This window comes from Equus caballus, chromosome 7 (genome assembly GCF_041296265.1).
Source record: "Equus caballus isolate H_3958 breed thoroughbred chromosome 7, TB-T2T, whole genome shotgun sequence".
NCBI lineage: Eukaryota > Metazoa > Chordata > Mammalia > Perissodactyla > Equidae > Equus > Equus caballus.
In genome coordinates, this window is record NC_091690.1 from 71,365,593 (window position 1) to 71,379,764 (window position 14,172).

Consider the following 14,172-nt stretch of genomic DNA (forward strand, 5'->3'; position numbering starts at 1 on the left):
CGTGGGTTCATTTATTTGTGCCCCAGTCATGGCTCCTGGCTCCCGTCTCCTCAGGGGCATCTGCCTGAGTCTACAGGCCAAAAGAACTCCGGGCCAGGCATCGGGATGTCCATTCTGGTCCCAGTCTTGTACTCTGCTGGGTTTTACCACCGGTAGAATCCAGCAGGGAGACCCGACGCCTTCTCCTCCCCGCTCCAGGGTACAGCGGGTACAGGATGAGAAGATGGTAAGCTCACAGATGCAATAGCTCGCGGCTCCTCATTGGCCAGATGCCATGTTAGGGAAGAGGGCCGCTCCCGGGACCCCCTCAGTCCCTGGGAACCCCTCTGGCCCTTACCTGCTCTGCCCCTGGCTCTCAACCTCATTAATCCCTTGTGATGACTCCTGGAATCTCCTGGCCCTGACCAGCCTGGGAGGTTTTAAGCACAAGAATCTGATCTTCTCTTCAAATCTCAGCTCAATGCAGAGGCAGACTCAGCATGAAGCTAAAGCTGCCTGAGCATCAGGGCCTCTCCTCAGGCCCAGGGAGGGGCCTCTGCAGTGTGTTCATCTCTTCATGTTCTTGGGAAATTTGCGAAGGTAAGATGTTTTATCCACAATCAGTTAAGATTGCTAGTTCTTTCTACTCCAACTTCCCTTGTGTCCCAGTTTCCGTTTATGTGAGGTGGTTGGAGGCGCCATGGGTATTTCTGGGATCCGGCTATGGGGAAGTTGAGTTCGGGATCAATTTGCTTTGGGTTCAGTGGGACATATTTATGCGGTTCTGAGTCACCTCTGAGTATAGATAAATCATTGCTGGCCACCTCTGTGTAGAGAATGACTGGTAGAAATCTTCCTACTCACTGTCCAACTTCTTCGGCATTGTGACATCAAGCTGTCACATCCAGAGGGCACCTCGTGACATGAATGTGTTTTATGCTGCCTGGTCCTGCAAGTGAATAGGCAACAGAGGAGAAACAGCAGAAACAGATCTGAAATGTACAGAACCAGAAGCTAGTCTGAGGAAAATACTTCCGATCATCAGGGGAAAAACATTTTAGAGGCATGCGCAGCAGTTGGTAAAAAATATTATGTTGTTTTTCTGAATTGTGTGGTGTATTTGTTTCGACTTCTCATTATGCGTAAATATTTACTTCCTTACCTAATTTTGAGGTCTTTTCCTTAAAGAGGCCTCCCCAAATTGTATAAGCTTCAGTTCCCACAAAATCTGGCTCTCACCCTGGCTCTACCCTTTATTTTCTGTGTGATCTTGGGCAAGTTGCTTATCCGTTCTGAACTGTTTTGTCTTCTATGAAACATACATGACAGTTTGGACAGGTGAGGACTCAGAAAGCCTTGTGACCTTATTCCATTTCTGAAACCATTACTAGAGGAAGTAGCCCAGCCAAATGAAAATTAGACCAGAATATACAGATAGGGAAAGATGTAATATACAAGAAATAATGGTGAGCAACGAATCCAGTAAAACTTAAATCTCAATAACTGGAAATAATGCGGTTGTCGCAAACTCTAATGCAGTTTGTAAGAAAGGATTTTTGTAATAGAAGAGACATTATGCAAGAACAAATTTAATAATAAGCTGTATCTATAATTCCAGATTATTTCTGCACAACCTGGGAAACAGGAGGGAAGGAGAAGGAATATAAACATACGAATGGAAGGAGAAGGAATATAAACATGTGAACAGCATCATCTTGTTGCAGGACACTTTGAAATTCTTGGCATTGACCAATACAGGCTCAGATAGTTGTTAAATGTTTAAAGGTATCAGCCAGTGGAATAAAAATGGGAGTTAGAACTTCTGTACCCGCTTCTTTCATGTGGGCTGGCCTCAAAGCCCTGCCCTTGGGAGCTGCTCAGAGGGCCAGAGCCGCGTGTGCCCCCCCCACCCCCCCAGCTTCTCCCCTGGCCCCCAGCACAGGGCTGGACACAGGGCTTGGGAAACCACTACTGTTGGCTCCATCTCCTGCCTCCTGAGCAGCAGGTCCCAGCCAGGTGGGGTATGTGGTGGCAGCAGAATGGGCTGGGAGCAGATCAGGAAACTCTCTCCCCATCCCAGGGAGACAACCAAGCCAGATAAGACTGGCCACAAAACAAGACAAGGCCTGATGTAGACAAGGACCGGTTTGTTCAGATCCAAGCGTCCCACAGACCCACTCATTCCACAGAGCCAGGCGTTACTGCTCCCAGTGTAACAGGCCCGGGCATTACAAAGAACAGGTCCTTAGACCAACCCAGGCATCACGGAGAACCAGATGTTACCTCCAAAACTTGAGTGTCAAGGAGCTAGATTATCTACATAGCCCCAGGTGACAAAATTTCAGGCACTTTAAGAGCAAATGGTGAAATTATAATTTTAGTCCCGAAAGTCACAGTGAGTTTGGTGGGCCCTGGTCAAACGTGTGAAATCGTGGCGATGCACAGGTCCCAGGGAGTGTGTGCTGAGCGTGTTTGGTCTTTGGGGTTAGACGGTGTCTAAGTGTGGGACCTGGGTCTTCCTCCCCACCAGAGCCCCTACGGCAGACACTAGGCCTCTCCCAGACCGTGGCTCCCCGAGGGCAAGGGCTGGACTTCCTGAGCCCAGAGAGTGAGCCTCCTGCCTCAGCTAAGGCCCTTGGGCTGTCACACCAGCTTTCCCGAAGGCCCTGCCCAGCCTGGATGTCCTGAGAGTGACGCCACCTCCCTTTCCTCCTCCCTCAGAGCTCAGGACTCTGCCTCCAGGGGGCGCCAAATGGACACTTCTTGACAGAGGCTGTCCTGGCCCCACCTCCAGGCTGAGCGGGGCTGGGACGAGGCCTGAGTCCATCCCGACCACACAGATGGTCACAGCTGGAAGGGGCCGCAATGCTGGCAAGTCCACTTCCCCCTAACAGAGATGGTGGCTGAGGCTCAGAGAGGGTGCTCCAGGAGAACGGCAGAGCCGGGATAGGATCCTGTGTGCAGGGCAGTGTGGCCTACTCTTGTCCACTTCTCTATCCCTGGGCCCGGGAGAAAGATACGTGGTCCTTCCACCCAGGAAAGCCTGGTTTCGGGTCAGCCCGTCTGGCTGAGGAAGGAAGGGGGAAGACCCTCTTGCTTTAGAAGTAGCCAACACAGCAGACCCCAAGGAACTCCTTGGTTCAGATGAGCAAAGGCCCAGAGAGGGTCAGTGACTTGCCCGAAGTCACACAGCAAGTTAGTGGAGGAGTCAAAATTGGGAAACAGGGCTCCCAACACCCAATCTCGGGCAAAGGGACCAGAGGAGATCCTCGCTGTGGCCATCACTCTTGCCTAGGGTGGGGCCCTGGGACAGCTCACACTCTCGATTCTTCAGGCTTCTTCTCTCGCCCTGATGCTAACAGCTGCTGCTGTAGGCCAGGGCTGGATACCGTCGCCTTAGTCCCCTCCTCTTTGTTCTGCTGCCTTAGGATGGCCAAAATCAAGGCGAAGCAGGCCAGGGAGCTCGTCTTGAAGAAGAACTGGAGGCCGATAAACCTGGGAAAGAACACGGGACCCTTGAACTCAGGAGCTCCCCATCCAGGGCTCAGGCGTCAGCGATCATCACTCGTGCAGTCCAAGACACTGAGTTCTTGGGGGGAGGAGAGGCCTCCAGCCCCAGGGCAGTGTACCCTGTCACCATGGCCTCGGCTGGGGAGATGGGGGAACCCCTGGAGTTGACCCACATGGGGCCACATCCCTGGAAGAGGGGGAGAGCCTCTGCAGAAGGAGCCCTGGTGGTGGGGTGGGGGGTGGACACAGAAGCCTGGGCATGCTCCCCACCCTGTCCCTGACTGCCTGTGGCCTGGGCCAGCCCTGCCTCTCTCCAGGTCTTGCTAAGGACTCAGGGGGCCTGACCATGGCAACTATGGATCGCCCCACCCACCACGAAGAAAAGAGGATTCCCTCTCTCCTTTTGTCTGACTCACCAAAGCTCTTGTTTGACTTTTCCTCTTCCAGGAAGCCCCCCGGGGGGTCCCAGCCCACAGGGACCACGCCCTCCTCAGAGCTGGAAGTGATCAGCTCCTGCTCCCAGCCCTGCCAGCAAGTCCCTCCCAGCCTCCCCATCCGTCCAGGCCAGCAGCCTCTCTGCCTCCAAATTCTTTGGGGCTCCCTATTGTACACAAGGGAGGATTGAGTCCCAGAACAGGCAGCTCTCATGACGAGGGAGGCAGAGCTGGGCCAGGAGCCCAGGCCTCCTGTGTCCTAGACAGGGCCTCTTCCCCACTCCACCTCGCCTCCCCGTCTCTCTCACAGTTGGGCTGCTCCCGAATCCCCCCACGCTCAGCTGTGGAGACACGTGTTCCTGCAAAGGCTGCAGTCAGACAGCTTGGGTTCAAGGCCCAGCTTTGCCAGGCACCAGCTCTGTGACCTTGGGCCTCTCTCTTTCTCTCTCACGTTCCTCACCCCTAAAAGGGGGAGACGGTATCTTGCTCACAGGCCTGGTGAGTTCAGGACAGGATATGGCACCTGTCACCTGTCAGTGGATGTAAATGGATCTGCCCCCCCGGCCCCCCCCCATTCCCTCCCAGGACCCCGAGGGTATTTCTAGCACCCTTCCCACACCCCCCTGGCGGCCCCCACCCCAGGTCTCACCGGTTTCGGAGCAGGTCGTTGTCATAGTAGCGGCAGACGGCCCGACGCCCGCAGCTCTGGGCCCAGTGCACACAGGTGGTGTCAATGGCAGTGCCGTGGATCACAGGGCTGGGCATCCAGGCTGGAGGAGGAGGTGCTCAGGGGACAACGGCGCCTGGCATTCCCGCGCCCGTCCCCACTTTACTCCCTGCCTTACACAACCCCTTAGCAATTGGGGCCTCTTGGTCTGTAAGTCTTTGGCTCCCAAGGCCACCCTTTCCCTGGGGGCAGCTGTGGCCTCCCTGCCGGGCTGTTCAGCCTCTTCACACCCACCCCCAGGGCACCTAGGTTGGATCTGTTGCCACAGGGACCTGTGAACCCTAAGGTAAGGAACTGGGACCCACACACCCCTGTGCCCCCCTGGGCCCAGCACACAGTGGCTATCTGGACCAGCGGTCCCAAACAGGTTCTTTACCCAAAACTCTCTGGAGCATGAACTGGATCCCCACAGCCAAAGTCTTGTCTTCTTTCTTCACTCCCCTAAAGCAGGGACACGAGTGACATGAGGACTGAGAGGGTTCCAGCCCCCCAGGGGCTCTGGTCCTCCCCTCCTCTTCCCTGAGTCTGCAGGTCCTTGGGGGCGGGGAGCTCAGGCCCCACACCCCATTTCCCTTCACCCTGCAGAGCCTGGTCCCCATGCACCAGGTGCACCCACTGCCCATCAGGGTCCCATGCTGGCTTCCCTGTGCTCCTGGTCACAGACCCCTCCCCTCTCTCCCTTCCTCCTATATTTGGCACAACCTGAAGGTGAGCAGCCAGATGCTCCTTCTAACTTCCCCAAGCACTGTGCTGCCGCAGCCTGGGGCGCCCTGCTCCCCGTCCTGGGGAACACCAGCACCCAGCCCTCATGGAGCGCTTACTGCGGGCTCTGTCCTTCTGCACTACAAGCCCCACCTCACCCCATGAGGCAGGCATGTCCTTAGCCCCATTCTGCAGGTGAGACTGACGGACGCCGAGACAGGTTAGGTGCCTCGGCTAAGGTCCCAGGCCACCGGGCATCAAGAGCCAGAATTCGCGCGGCACACGGCCTGCGCGAGGCCTCCTCATCAGGCTGCCCGCTGGGGATCTGATTCCTCTGCTTTCCCTCTTGTGGCCGGCCTGTCTTACAGATCTACGTGTCTTCTAATATTTGTGAGGGGCTCCACCCCTCTTCTAATTTTCTGGAAAATAGGCAATAAAATAATCCCGGTGTAATAAAATATTGGAATGATTCTGCTCTGAGGTCTCTTTATTCAAGCCACCACCCCAAGAGATGCTGACTTTGGCCTCAGGTGACAATTATCAGTCCCAGCAGGCACCTCAGGACAATGGCCAGAAAGATCTTGGACCAGGAGGCAGTGCTCAGCACGGGCTGGGTCCACAGTTGGCACTTAATAAGTGCTTGAAGTGGCATTCGGAATCATGGGCCACACTGAGAGGATTTGGGTTTCTGGGCGCACCTGCTGTGGCCCGCCCACTGCAGGTGGGGCGGGGGCGGGGAGTCAGGTGACACTCCTCACAGTGATTGCAAGGCCAGGGAAGGGCCTTAGGAGTGGCCTCCCCTCCCCTGGGGCAGGTCGGGTCATGGGCTCTCGGTCAGTACTGTTCCACCCAACATTTGCTGTGTGACCTGGGGTCAGCTCCTGAATTTCTCTGCAAGATGGGGAGAAAACTTCTCTTATCTACAAGAAAACTTCTCTTATCTGCAAGATGGGGAGAAAACTTCATCTCAGCAGGTTGCCATGAAGACAGGACAGGGAGAGCATGGTCTGTTGTGGGGGCCCAGGACACCCGAGTGGCCTCCTTCTTTGAACTCCTCCCTCAGGATTCCTTGTCCTGCCTGGGGTTAAGGACCTCTTGGTATCCACCAGTTCTGGCCCGCCTCTGCTTTCACCTTAGGATGAGCATGAAGGAGGGTGTGTGGGTGACACTGGCCAGTGTTGCACCCAGGCCGACCAGGATCATGAAGGGCAGCACCAGGTGGCTGCAGGCTGAGTCGCAGGAGCCCGCCAGCACAGGGCTGCCCCCTGCCACGCAGCTGCAGTTGGTGTAGAAAACCTGGGGGGTGGGCAAGGAGAAGAGCCTTCAGGAACCTCCAAAGGCAAGCAGCTGGCCAAGGGCCTGAGGCTCCAGGAGGAAGGCTTGTGAGACACCCAAGGGCTCAAAGCAGCTGGGCAGAGCTGGCTGCATGCTGGCTCGCCCGACGGCTCGAACAGCCAGGCGGGTACCTGGACACAGGCTGTTTGCACACAAATGGGCTGAGCCCAGGTCGAGGCTGTGCGGAGAGAGGGAAGTGGGGAAAAAGGAGAGGAGCCTAGAAGAGCATGACCCCTATAATGCACCACATGCACACATGCTCACACACACATACACACCCACACACACCGCACACTCACATATACGCACACTCACATATATATGCACTCGCACACACAACCAACACACTCACACACACCACACATCCACACACATGCTCATACATACCACACACTCACACACCACACACTCACTCGTTCTTTCACATGGTGATGTCAGAGTGCTCCGAATTCCTGAACGTCTGTGCAAGGAATCAAAGCAACAAAGAGTGTTTTGGGGAAGGAACTGGATTCTCCAGCCTAGTGTCCTTGCCTTCCACTTCCCTGCAGTCTTTCAGGGCATTGGATTCTAGAAGGGACTCTCAAGGAGAGATTCAAGCACAGGATGGAGAGATGCAGACAGCACTAGAGGAGACCTGATTCGGCAGGTGAGGGGCAAGGAAGGCTTCACCAGAGAGGGGTGTTGGATTTGGGTCTTGAGGAATGAATAGGAGTTTGCCAAGAGGAAAACTGGAATGAGCAGAGGGAGCGTCAAATGTAAAACCACAGTGGCATGAAAGAACCCAGCAAACCCTTCCTCCTGCCCGGGGCAGAGAGTGCACTCGCGAGGGGCAGAGGGAGGCACTTTAGGCGTACGCGGGGGCAACATCGTGAAGAGCCTTGGGCACGAAAGAAGAACCTGGACTGCTGTTTCCAGAAACTCGGTGGACCAGGCGCCCTGCCAATCATCTTGCTGACAACAACTTAAAATGCTGGATAAAGTACTGAAAACTGTTCTGAATGCACCCACGTGTTGGCAGAAAGTAAAAAGTACTCAGCTTCAGTACTAAGCGAGGTGGAACGGAGGGTGGAGAGCAGGGTCTGGAGCAAGCTTTGGCCCTGGGTGTTCACAGAAACTCGCACAATGGAGTACAGCTTTCAGAGGTTCAGAGGCTACAGGGCCAGCGGACAAGTCCTAGCCCTCCCTTCTGCCTGGTGAAAAGTCTAACAGGAGACCCCAGAAAACTGGGGCCCCTCCAAAGGCGGAAGTCTGAGTAAAAGCTGAGCTGTTTCCAAACTGCAGGGAAATGCCCCCCGGCTGGCCCCGGAGTGTGTTTGATTGCCGCATTGCCATCCCCTAAGTGACCTGGAAAACCTCCTGCAGAGGGTTCTTTCAGAGGTGCTCCAGAAGTCAGTGCCCTCGGGCGCCTGCAGGAACAAAGCCAGGCCAGGAAGCCCAGGCTTTGCTTTTCTTCTCTGTAGAGGAGAGTCTCCCTGACCAGTGTGCCCCAGGGACCCCACCTCGGCTGAGAGACAGGTGTGCAGGGATGGGTCCCATCAGCCCTCGAGGTGGCCTGGCAGCCCTGGAGCAGCTGGAATGTTCTGGAACTCTCACCTCCAGCCCTGCCTGGCAGCCTCGGAAGCTTTCCAATGTGACAAGGGTTGGGAAGCCCTGAGGGGGATGCCGGGAGCCTTGGAAAGATTGGCAGCACGGAGAGAGAGAGCTGACAGCGTGAGGGGCTCGGGTGACCAGGCGCTCTTTCCATTGCCCTGAGCTCTGTCGTGTGTGCGCAGTGCCTGTGCCTGACAAGGTGGTGCTGCCACCTGTGTGTGACCCCCTGAGCACACACCACCTGGACCCTCACCTGCAGGCTGTGCAACCCGCTGGGGTGGAGATACTGAGGAGGGACAGATTGGGGGAGAAGTCCTGTCTGCGAGGCCAGCTTCCTGGAAGAGAAACCTGCTGCTCCTGTTGCTTTCCTGAGGGCACGAGCTCGCTGGGATGGACATGAAAGCCAGAGGCCTTTCTCGGGGGTTTTCCCAGCCCTTCATTCACGTGCATCTAATTCCATGGCAGCAGGGGACTCTGGAGAGAGGCAGGTGCTGTCATAACAACCAGCCTGACACCACACCCCCACCTCACATGCTTTACTACAACCTAGGAGCCTGAGGAAGGCGGGTACTGTCCCCATTTGTCATTTGGGGGTACTGAGGAGACAGTGGAGGAGGAACTAGCTGTTCTCGGTGGCCTTTCCAAGGTTGACACAGAATGCACTGCCGCTAGTCACGCTGCCCTCATTTCCCCTCTAGGAGTTCCTTGAGGGCAAGGTCCCTTGGATCTGGGTCCTCAGCCCCCAGCACAGGGCCTGGCACAGAGGAGGTGCTCTGTGAAGGTTTGTTGACTGACTGACTGAGTGGTCTCATCGCGTCAACCTCCTCACTGGTGTCCCTGCCTCTTGCCTGCACTTTGCTCACCTTCCTCCACACTATGGCCTCAAGTGTGATTAAACACAGATCTGACCCTGTCACTCCCCTGCCTATAACCCATCCAAGACTCCCCGTTGCTCTCTAGATAAAGTCCCCACTCACAGCCTGACATTCAAGGCTCTTCCTTGTCTAGGCCTTGCTTTCCCTCCATGAACCCTTGTGCTTCTTCTCCAACAAGTTCTTTGCAGTTTCTTGAAACACTGTGTGTGTGTGTGTGTGTCATGTGCAGGTGCTTGCTTCTGGATTCTCTGCTTCTGCCCTTCCCCCTGCCTGGAAGGCCCTCCCGCAATGTGCCTATTCACTCTTGAAGATCCAGCACAAATACCACATCCTGTGAAGCCTTTTGGGGCCCTCCCAGGTGGGATGCATCTCCTTCCATCCTTGTCTGTACTTGTGGGGACCACTTCTCCCACTTATCACCACCCGTGGACCTCTGGAGCTGTTTCCTTCTGCATCTCCCCTGCATGGACAGCGGGGCCAGATCTGGTTCACCTCTGTGCCCTGGGCCTTCACATGCGGCTGGGCCCTGGCTGGCAACAAAAGTTTATGGAAAGAATAATGTTCTACATCTGCCAACAGAAGGAGACAGAGCAGAGCCAGACAGTGAGAACGTTCAGAGGTGGAGAGGGTGAGAGACACAGGCACTGAGACAGGGAAGGGCAGAGAAGTGAGAGGCAGAGGAGGAAGCCAGAGGCCTCACCCACCTGGCTTTTGTCCAGAGCTTCCTGGACCATCCGGCTTGTGCAGCCCGCGTGGCAGGGCGTGAGGTACTCCACACGGCTGCTGGGCTCGCAGACAGGGTTAAAGTCGTCCGATGGGCAGGAGCAGGGCTCCATGCAGCCTGGAAACCGCTCCAGCCCAGGCTGCGCGCTGACGAGAGAGAAGCTTGGGAGGGCTGACTTGGCTTTCTGTCCCTCAGGCCGCGAGCCGGGGCCAGCTCTGCCCTTAGCCCGGCTCTCTACCCCTGAGAGCAGTGGCCAGAGAGTTCAGCTCCATACAGGAGTTTTTCACTGTCAGGGCTGCTCTGTGATGGTGCAGTGGTGAGCTCCTTGCAGTGGAGGTGTGCAAGCAGGGAGATGGGCTGGAAACTGCAGGAGGCCCCCCAATGGGAGACGTGGGAGTGGGGAGTGGAGTCTGGATCAGAGGCCTCTGAGACCCCTTCCAGCCCTAAGACCCTACGAGTCTTTGAGCCACTTCTGCAAACGTCTCTGTTCTCAATGGCCCTCCTTTAGGGAACACAAGATAAATTCCTCCCAGAATTTAGTGAGGCACTCCAATGAAAACTGCCTTTTTCTTAATGAGCTGGTTTGCTTCCTTTTCTTAGAAAATTCAAGCTAGGCGTGTGGGACCCAGTCAGGAAGCCTGACTAGCTGTGGGATCTCCCACCTGTTCACGCCTCTCTCTGGGCCTCAGTTTCCCTGTCTGTCAGCTCGGCTGGGGTTCCCTCTCCCCGTTGCCATCCTGCAGTCTCATGACCTCTCACTCACTCTCACTACACTGCTTGCTCTCTGTGTCTAGGGCACATTTTAGTCCCACCTATCTCCCTCCTGAGGACCTGTCCCCAAGTCCCAGGAATGTCCCCATTCTAGTCTGCCAGGGCAAGATGGGGTGGACAGGGCCAGGAGATCAAAAGAGAGGCTGAGTCCGAGGGCGCAGGTGGCCCCTGAGACTCAGAGTAAGACCGGGCTTCATAGCTAGGAAAGAAAACCTGCCAGGCAGCCACGGCCAGGCTGCAGAGGAGGCCAGAGGGGGAAGCTGGAGGCCCTGTGGGCTTCGGGTGGGGGCGGGGCAGACAGAGTGGCAGGCCTGGCCAGCTTGGTGAGTCTCAGCTCCTTGGAGAAGAGGGTTAGCAGGGGTGGGGGAGGTGGGAGGGACAAGTGCAGCCAGAGCTGGGGGTGGGGAGGTGGGGTATGGGGCAGAGGTGAGCTCCACTCCTTCCCTAAGGTGGGGGTCTCCATCTGATGGGGAGGAAGGTCGTCGGCCAGCATAGTCCTCTCCTCCCCTGCCGGGCAGAGCTGTATATGTGACACTGTCTCCCGCAGGAGGGGGAACAGGCTGGCACAATCTGAGCTGAGGGCCCATCAGAAGGCTATGCCAGGGGCCTCTGGCCGGGGAGGTACCTCTCAGAGGCCCCCTAAAGCAGCTAGAAGGCTGAGCAGGTGAGAGCTGGGGGCTCTTCCTCAGCCCCTTGCTTCTGTGGGGAGAGCCCTGCCTCCAGGCTCTGGTCCTCCCAGCTGGGCAACCCTGGGCGAGCAACTTCACCTCTCTGAGCCTCGCTATCCTTATCTATGGAATGCGATCCCGTGAGGGTCCAACGAGACAGAACATGGGAAGAGCGGGACGCGGTGTTGGGCAAGTGGGAGACCTAGGTTCTGGGCAGCTGTCAGGATCGTTAGCTGTGCTGGAGGATGAGAAATTCTCAGTTTGCTCACTTGGTCCAGAAAGGTTTCTTCAATGGATTAGAACCCACCACTCACTATTGCAGGCATAGAGATGAGAACGAGTGAGATGGGATGGCAGAGTCACGGAGAGAGGCAGAAGAGAAGAGAAATAGGGCATAAGGCGTAGGCTGACTTTTTCTCCATTTGCTTTTTCAAAAGATTGTGGTAAAATATCCATGCACTTTTTACTCTAAAAATCATTTCAAGGCCCTGGCTCTGTCCTCAGACCAGGGGATTCTCGAGGGCCTGGCTGCAGCCTCACCAGCTGTGACTAGACCCCGGCCCCACCCTGCACAGCAGAGTTGCCTCACTGTTGGGAAAGGAAAAGGGACAAGGAAGGAGGGGAGGAGGGGAGTTGGAGGGAGGTAGGGGAGGTGGGCCCGGGACAGAGAGGGTAAGGGATGAGCATGGCTGGGCCCTGAGATGAGGCCCCCATGTCACACAGAGGGAGCTCCAGCTGTGGAAAGCTGGCACCTGGGTGGAGGGAGAAGATGCCCAGGGAGAGGCCAGAATGAGAAAGCTGGGGAATTCTAGCTGGGTGTTGGGCCAGCCTCAACCTGGAGCATTCCCAGGAAAAATGAAATCACTCTGGAGAAGCGGTGGCATGTAACTTCCAGCATGCTCTCCAAGAAGTCTCCCAAGAGGAGAGGGTATGGCAGCAGCGGGGGTGGCAATGGGCGTGAGAGACTTTCCTCTTAGAGGGTGGAGGCAGGTGGTGCCCCACTGGCATGGAAAGAGTTTTGGAAGTTTAGGGTCATGGAACAACAGAGTTTTAGCTCCTAGGCTCTAAGAACCAAGAATCCTCAACGTCTCCAGGCCAATCCCTTCCCAAGGCATCAGTCCCCTCTGTAGTGTCCCTGTTAGGGGCTTGCCAGCCCTGGTTATCCCCTCTCTCACCCACCCCCCCACACCCCCAGGGATGGAGAGCACGCTCCCTCCTGGGCAGGGCTTTCCTCTGCCTGGGAGCAAAGTGTCCTCAGGCTGAGCTGGGTCCTGTTCCTATGGTGAGGCCTCAGCGCCACCTCTGCTGGGCACACAGGGCTTGGTCACTTTGCAGATGCCATCCCCACAAGTGGCTTTGCCCTGCCTCAGCCTCCGCCCCTCCCCAGGGCTGAGCTGCCCCGTCCGTGAGGTTCCATCCCTGCCCCTTCCAGTGGCCTGACACCTTCACTGGAGAGAGAAGTCCCAGTGTCACGACTGAGCCAAGTGAGATGGAAGGAGATAGGGCTCTTGGGGAGGTAAGATTTGAGACAGGTGGGTGCCCCCATTGACCTGGCCTTGTCTGGGCCACCCCTTGCCCTGTCCCACCCCTCCATCCCCCCATGCTCATGCTCACGCGCTCTTGCATACACTTACCCAGGCTGGTGGATGATGCCTGCGATGTGGTGGGTGGAGCAGCCCATGAAGAAGAGGGGCAGGCTGAGAAGGAGGCAGAACAGCATCCCCAGTAGGCAAAGGATGCTGCAGCGCATGGGGCCCAGGCGGAGGCGCTTGACCAGGAAGCCCCCCATCACGATGCCCATGATGGCCAAGGGGATGGTGACACAGCCTATGAGCAGGTTGGCAAAGGATGCTGTGACGGAAAACTGGCGCTCCAAGAACTTGGGCAGGAAGGTGGCCATGCCCGCCACCATGGACGATGTGCACACCTGGGACAGGACCACCAACAGGAAGATGGGGTGGCGCAGGGTCCGCAGCAGCACCCTGGGGAAGACTGTTGGGGTGAGTGAGGAGAAGGTCGGAGTGGGCAGGGCAGCCATGGCATTAGTTTGTCCCATCCCGCCCTAAACAGGCTAAACTGTTCCATCCCTTCCATCCCATCTCATTCCATTTAATTCTATTGCATTCAGTCTCCTCATTACATTTGACTCCTTTCCACTTAATTCCATTCCGTTTTTGAAATTCTGTTTCCTTCCATTCCATTGAGTTAGATAGCATTTTATTCAACTGTGTTTCTTTCCATTCAATTCTATTGAAAACTTGATTCCATAAACTTCTGTTCCATACTTCAGATTTGATTCTATTTCATTCATCCCATCCCATCTCATGTCATTTCTTCTGTTCTGCTTATTCACCTCGTTTTGTTCTTTTCATTCAGCCCTCTCCTGCCGTCCTGCTATAGCTCTTTCCAAGCTGACCGAGGCCTTGCTCCTCCCTCTGTGTCCCCTACATGGGACAGTGTCCCCTCCCCTGCTCTCCTCATCTCTAGTCTATGTTTCTCCAGAGCACTTTACTTAAATACTACACATCTTACTCATTTAGCCATTTTATTGTCACCCTGCCCGAAGGTGAGCTTCATTCGGAGCGGGGATGTTTGTCTGTTGTGTTAATTGCTGAATCGCCAGAGCCCAGAGCATGGGAGGCACTCACTAAATATTTATGGAATGAAGGAAGGAAGGAAGGAAGGAAGGGAGACACAGACTCATATATGATCAGATACCCAAATGTTGGGGCAGAATCTAAGGCCTCCGGAGATGGTGAGACCTGGGCAGGCTTGGTGCTGGGCAGCTTCCTGGGGGTCGGACAGAGGCAGGGCCTGAAGAACGGGAGGATCCTGAGGGAGGGGTGGGGAGGAGAGG

At 55.9% G+C, this 14,172-nt stretch overlaps 1 protein-coding gene across 5 annotated transcripts in view; it reads right to left on the reverse strand.

The window, feature by feature from the left end:
• Positions 1–1,552: 1,552 nt before the first annotated feature.
• The window catches only part of SLCO2B1 (solute carrier organic anion transporter family member 2B1), a 50,176-nt gene continuing 37,556 nt past the window's right edge, over positions 1,553–14,172 (reverse strand). For 3 of the 5 annotated variants that reach the window (NM_001081789.3, XM_070272009.1, XM_070272008.1), the window contains exons 9-14: positions 12,950–13,307; positions 9,857–10,022; positions 6,485–6,648; positions 5,027–5,091; positions 4,573–4,693; positions 1,553–3,474 (exon numbers count right to left, since the gene is read on the reverse strand). In NM_001081789.3, coding sequence (NP_001075258.2) covers positions 3,294–3,474; positions 4,573–4,693; positions 5,027–5,091; positions 6,485–6,648; positions 9,857–10,022; positions 12,950–13,307 — 1,055 coding nt within the window. In that variant the 3' untranslated portion in view covers positions 1,553–3,293. Of the gene's footprint in view, positions 3,475–4,572; positions 4,694–5,026; positions 5,092–6,484; positions 6,649–9,856; positions 10,038–12,949; positions 13,308–14,172 lie in introns of all 5 variants that reach the window. The other 2 variants (XM_070272006.1, XM_070272007.1) reach the window with 1 other exon arrangement.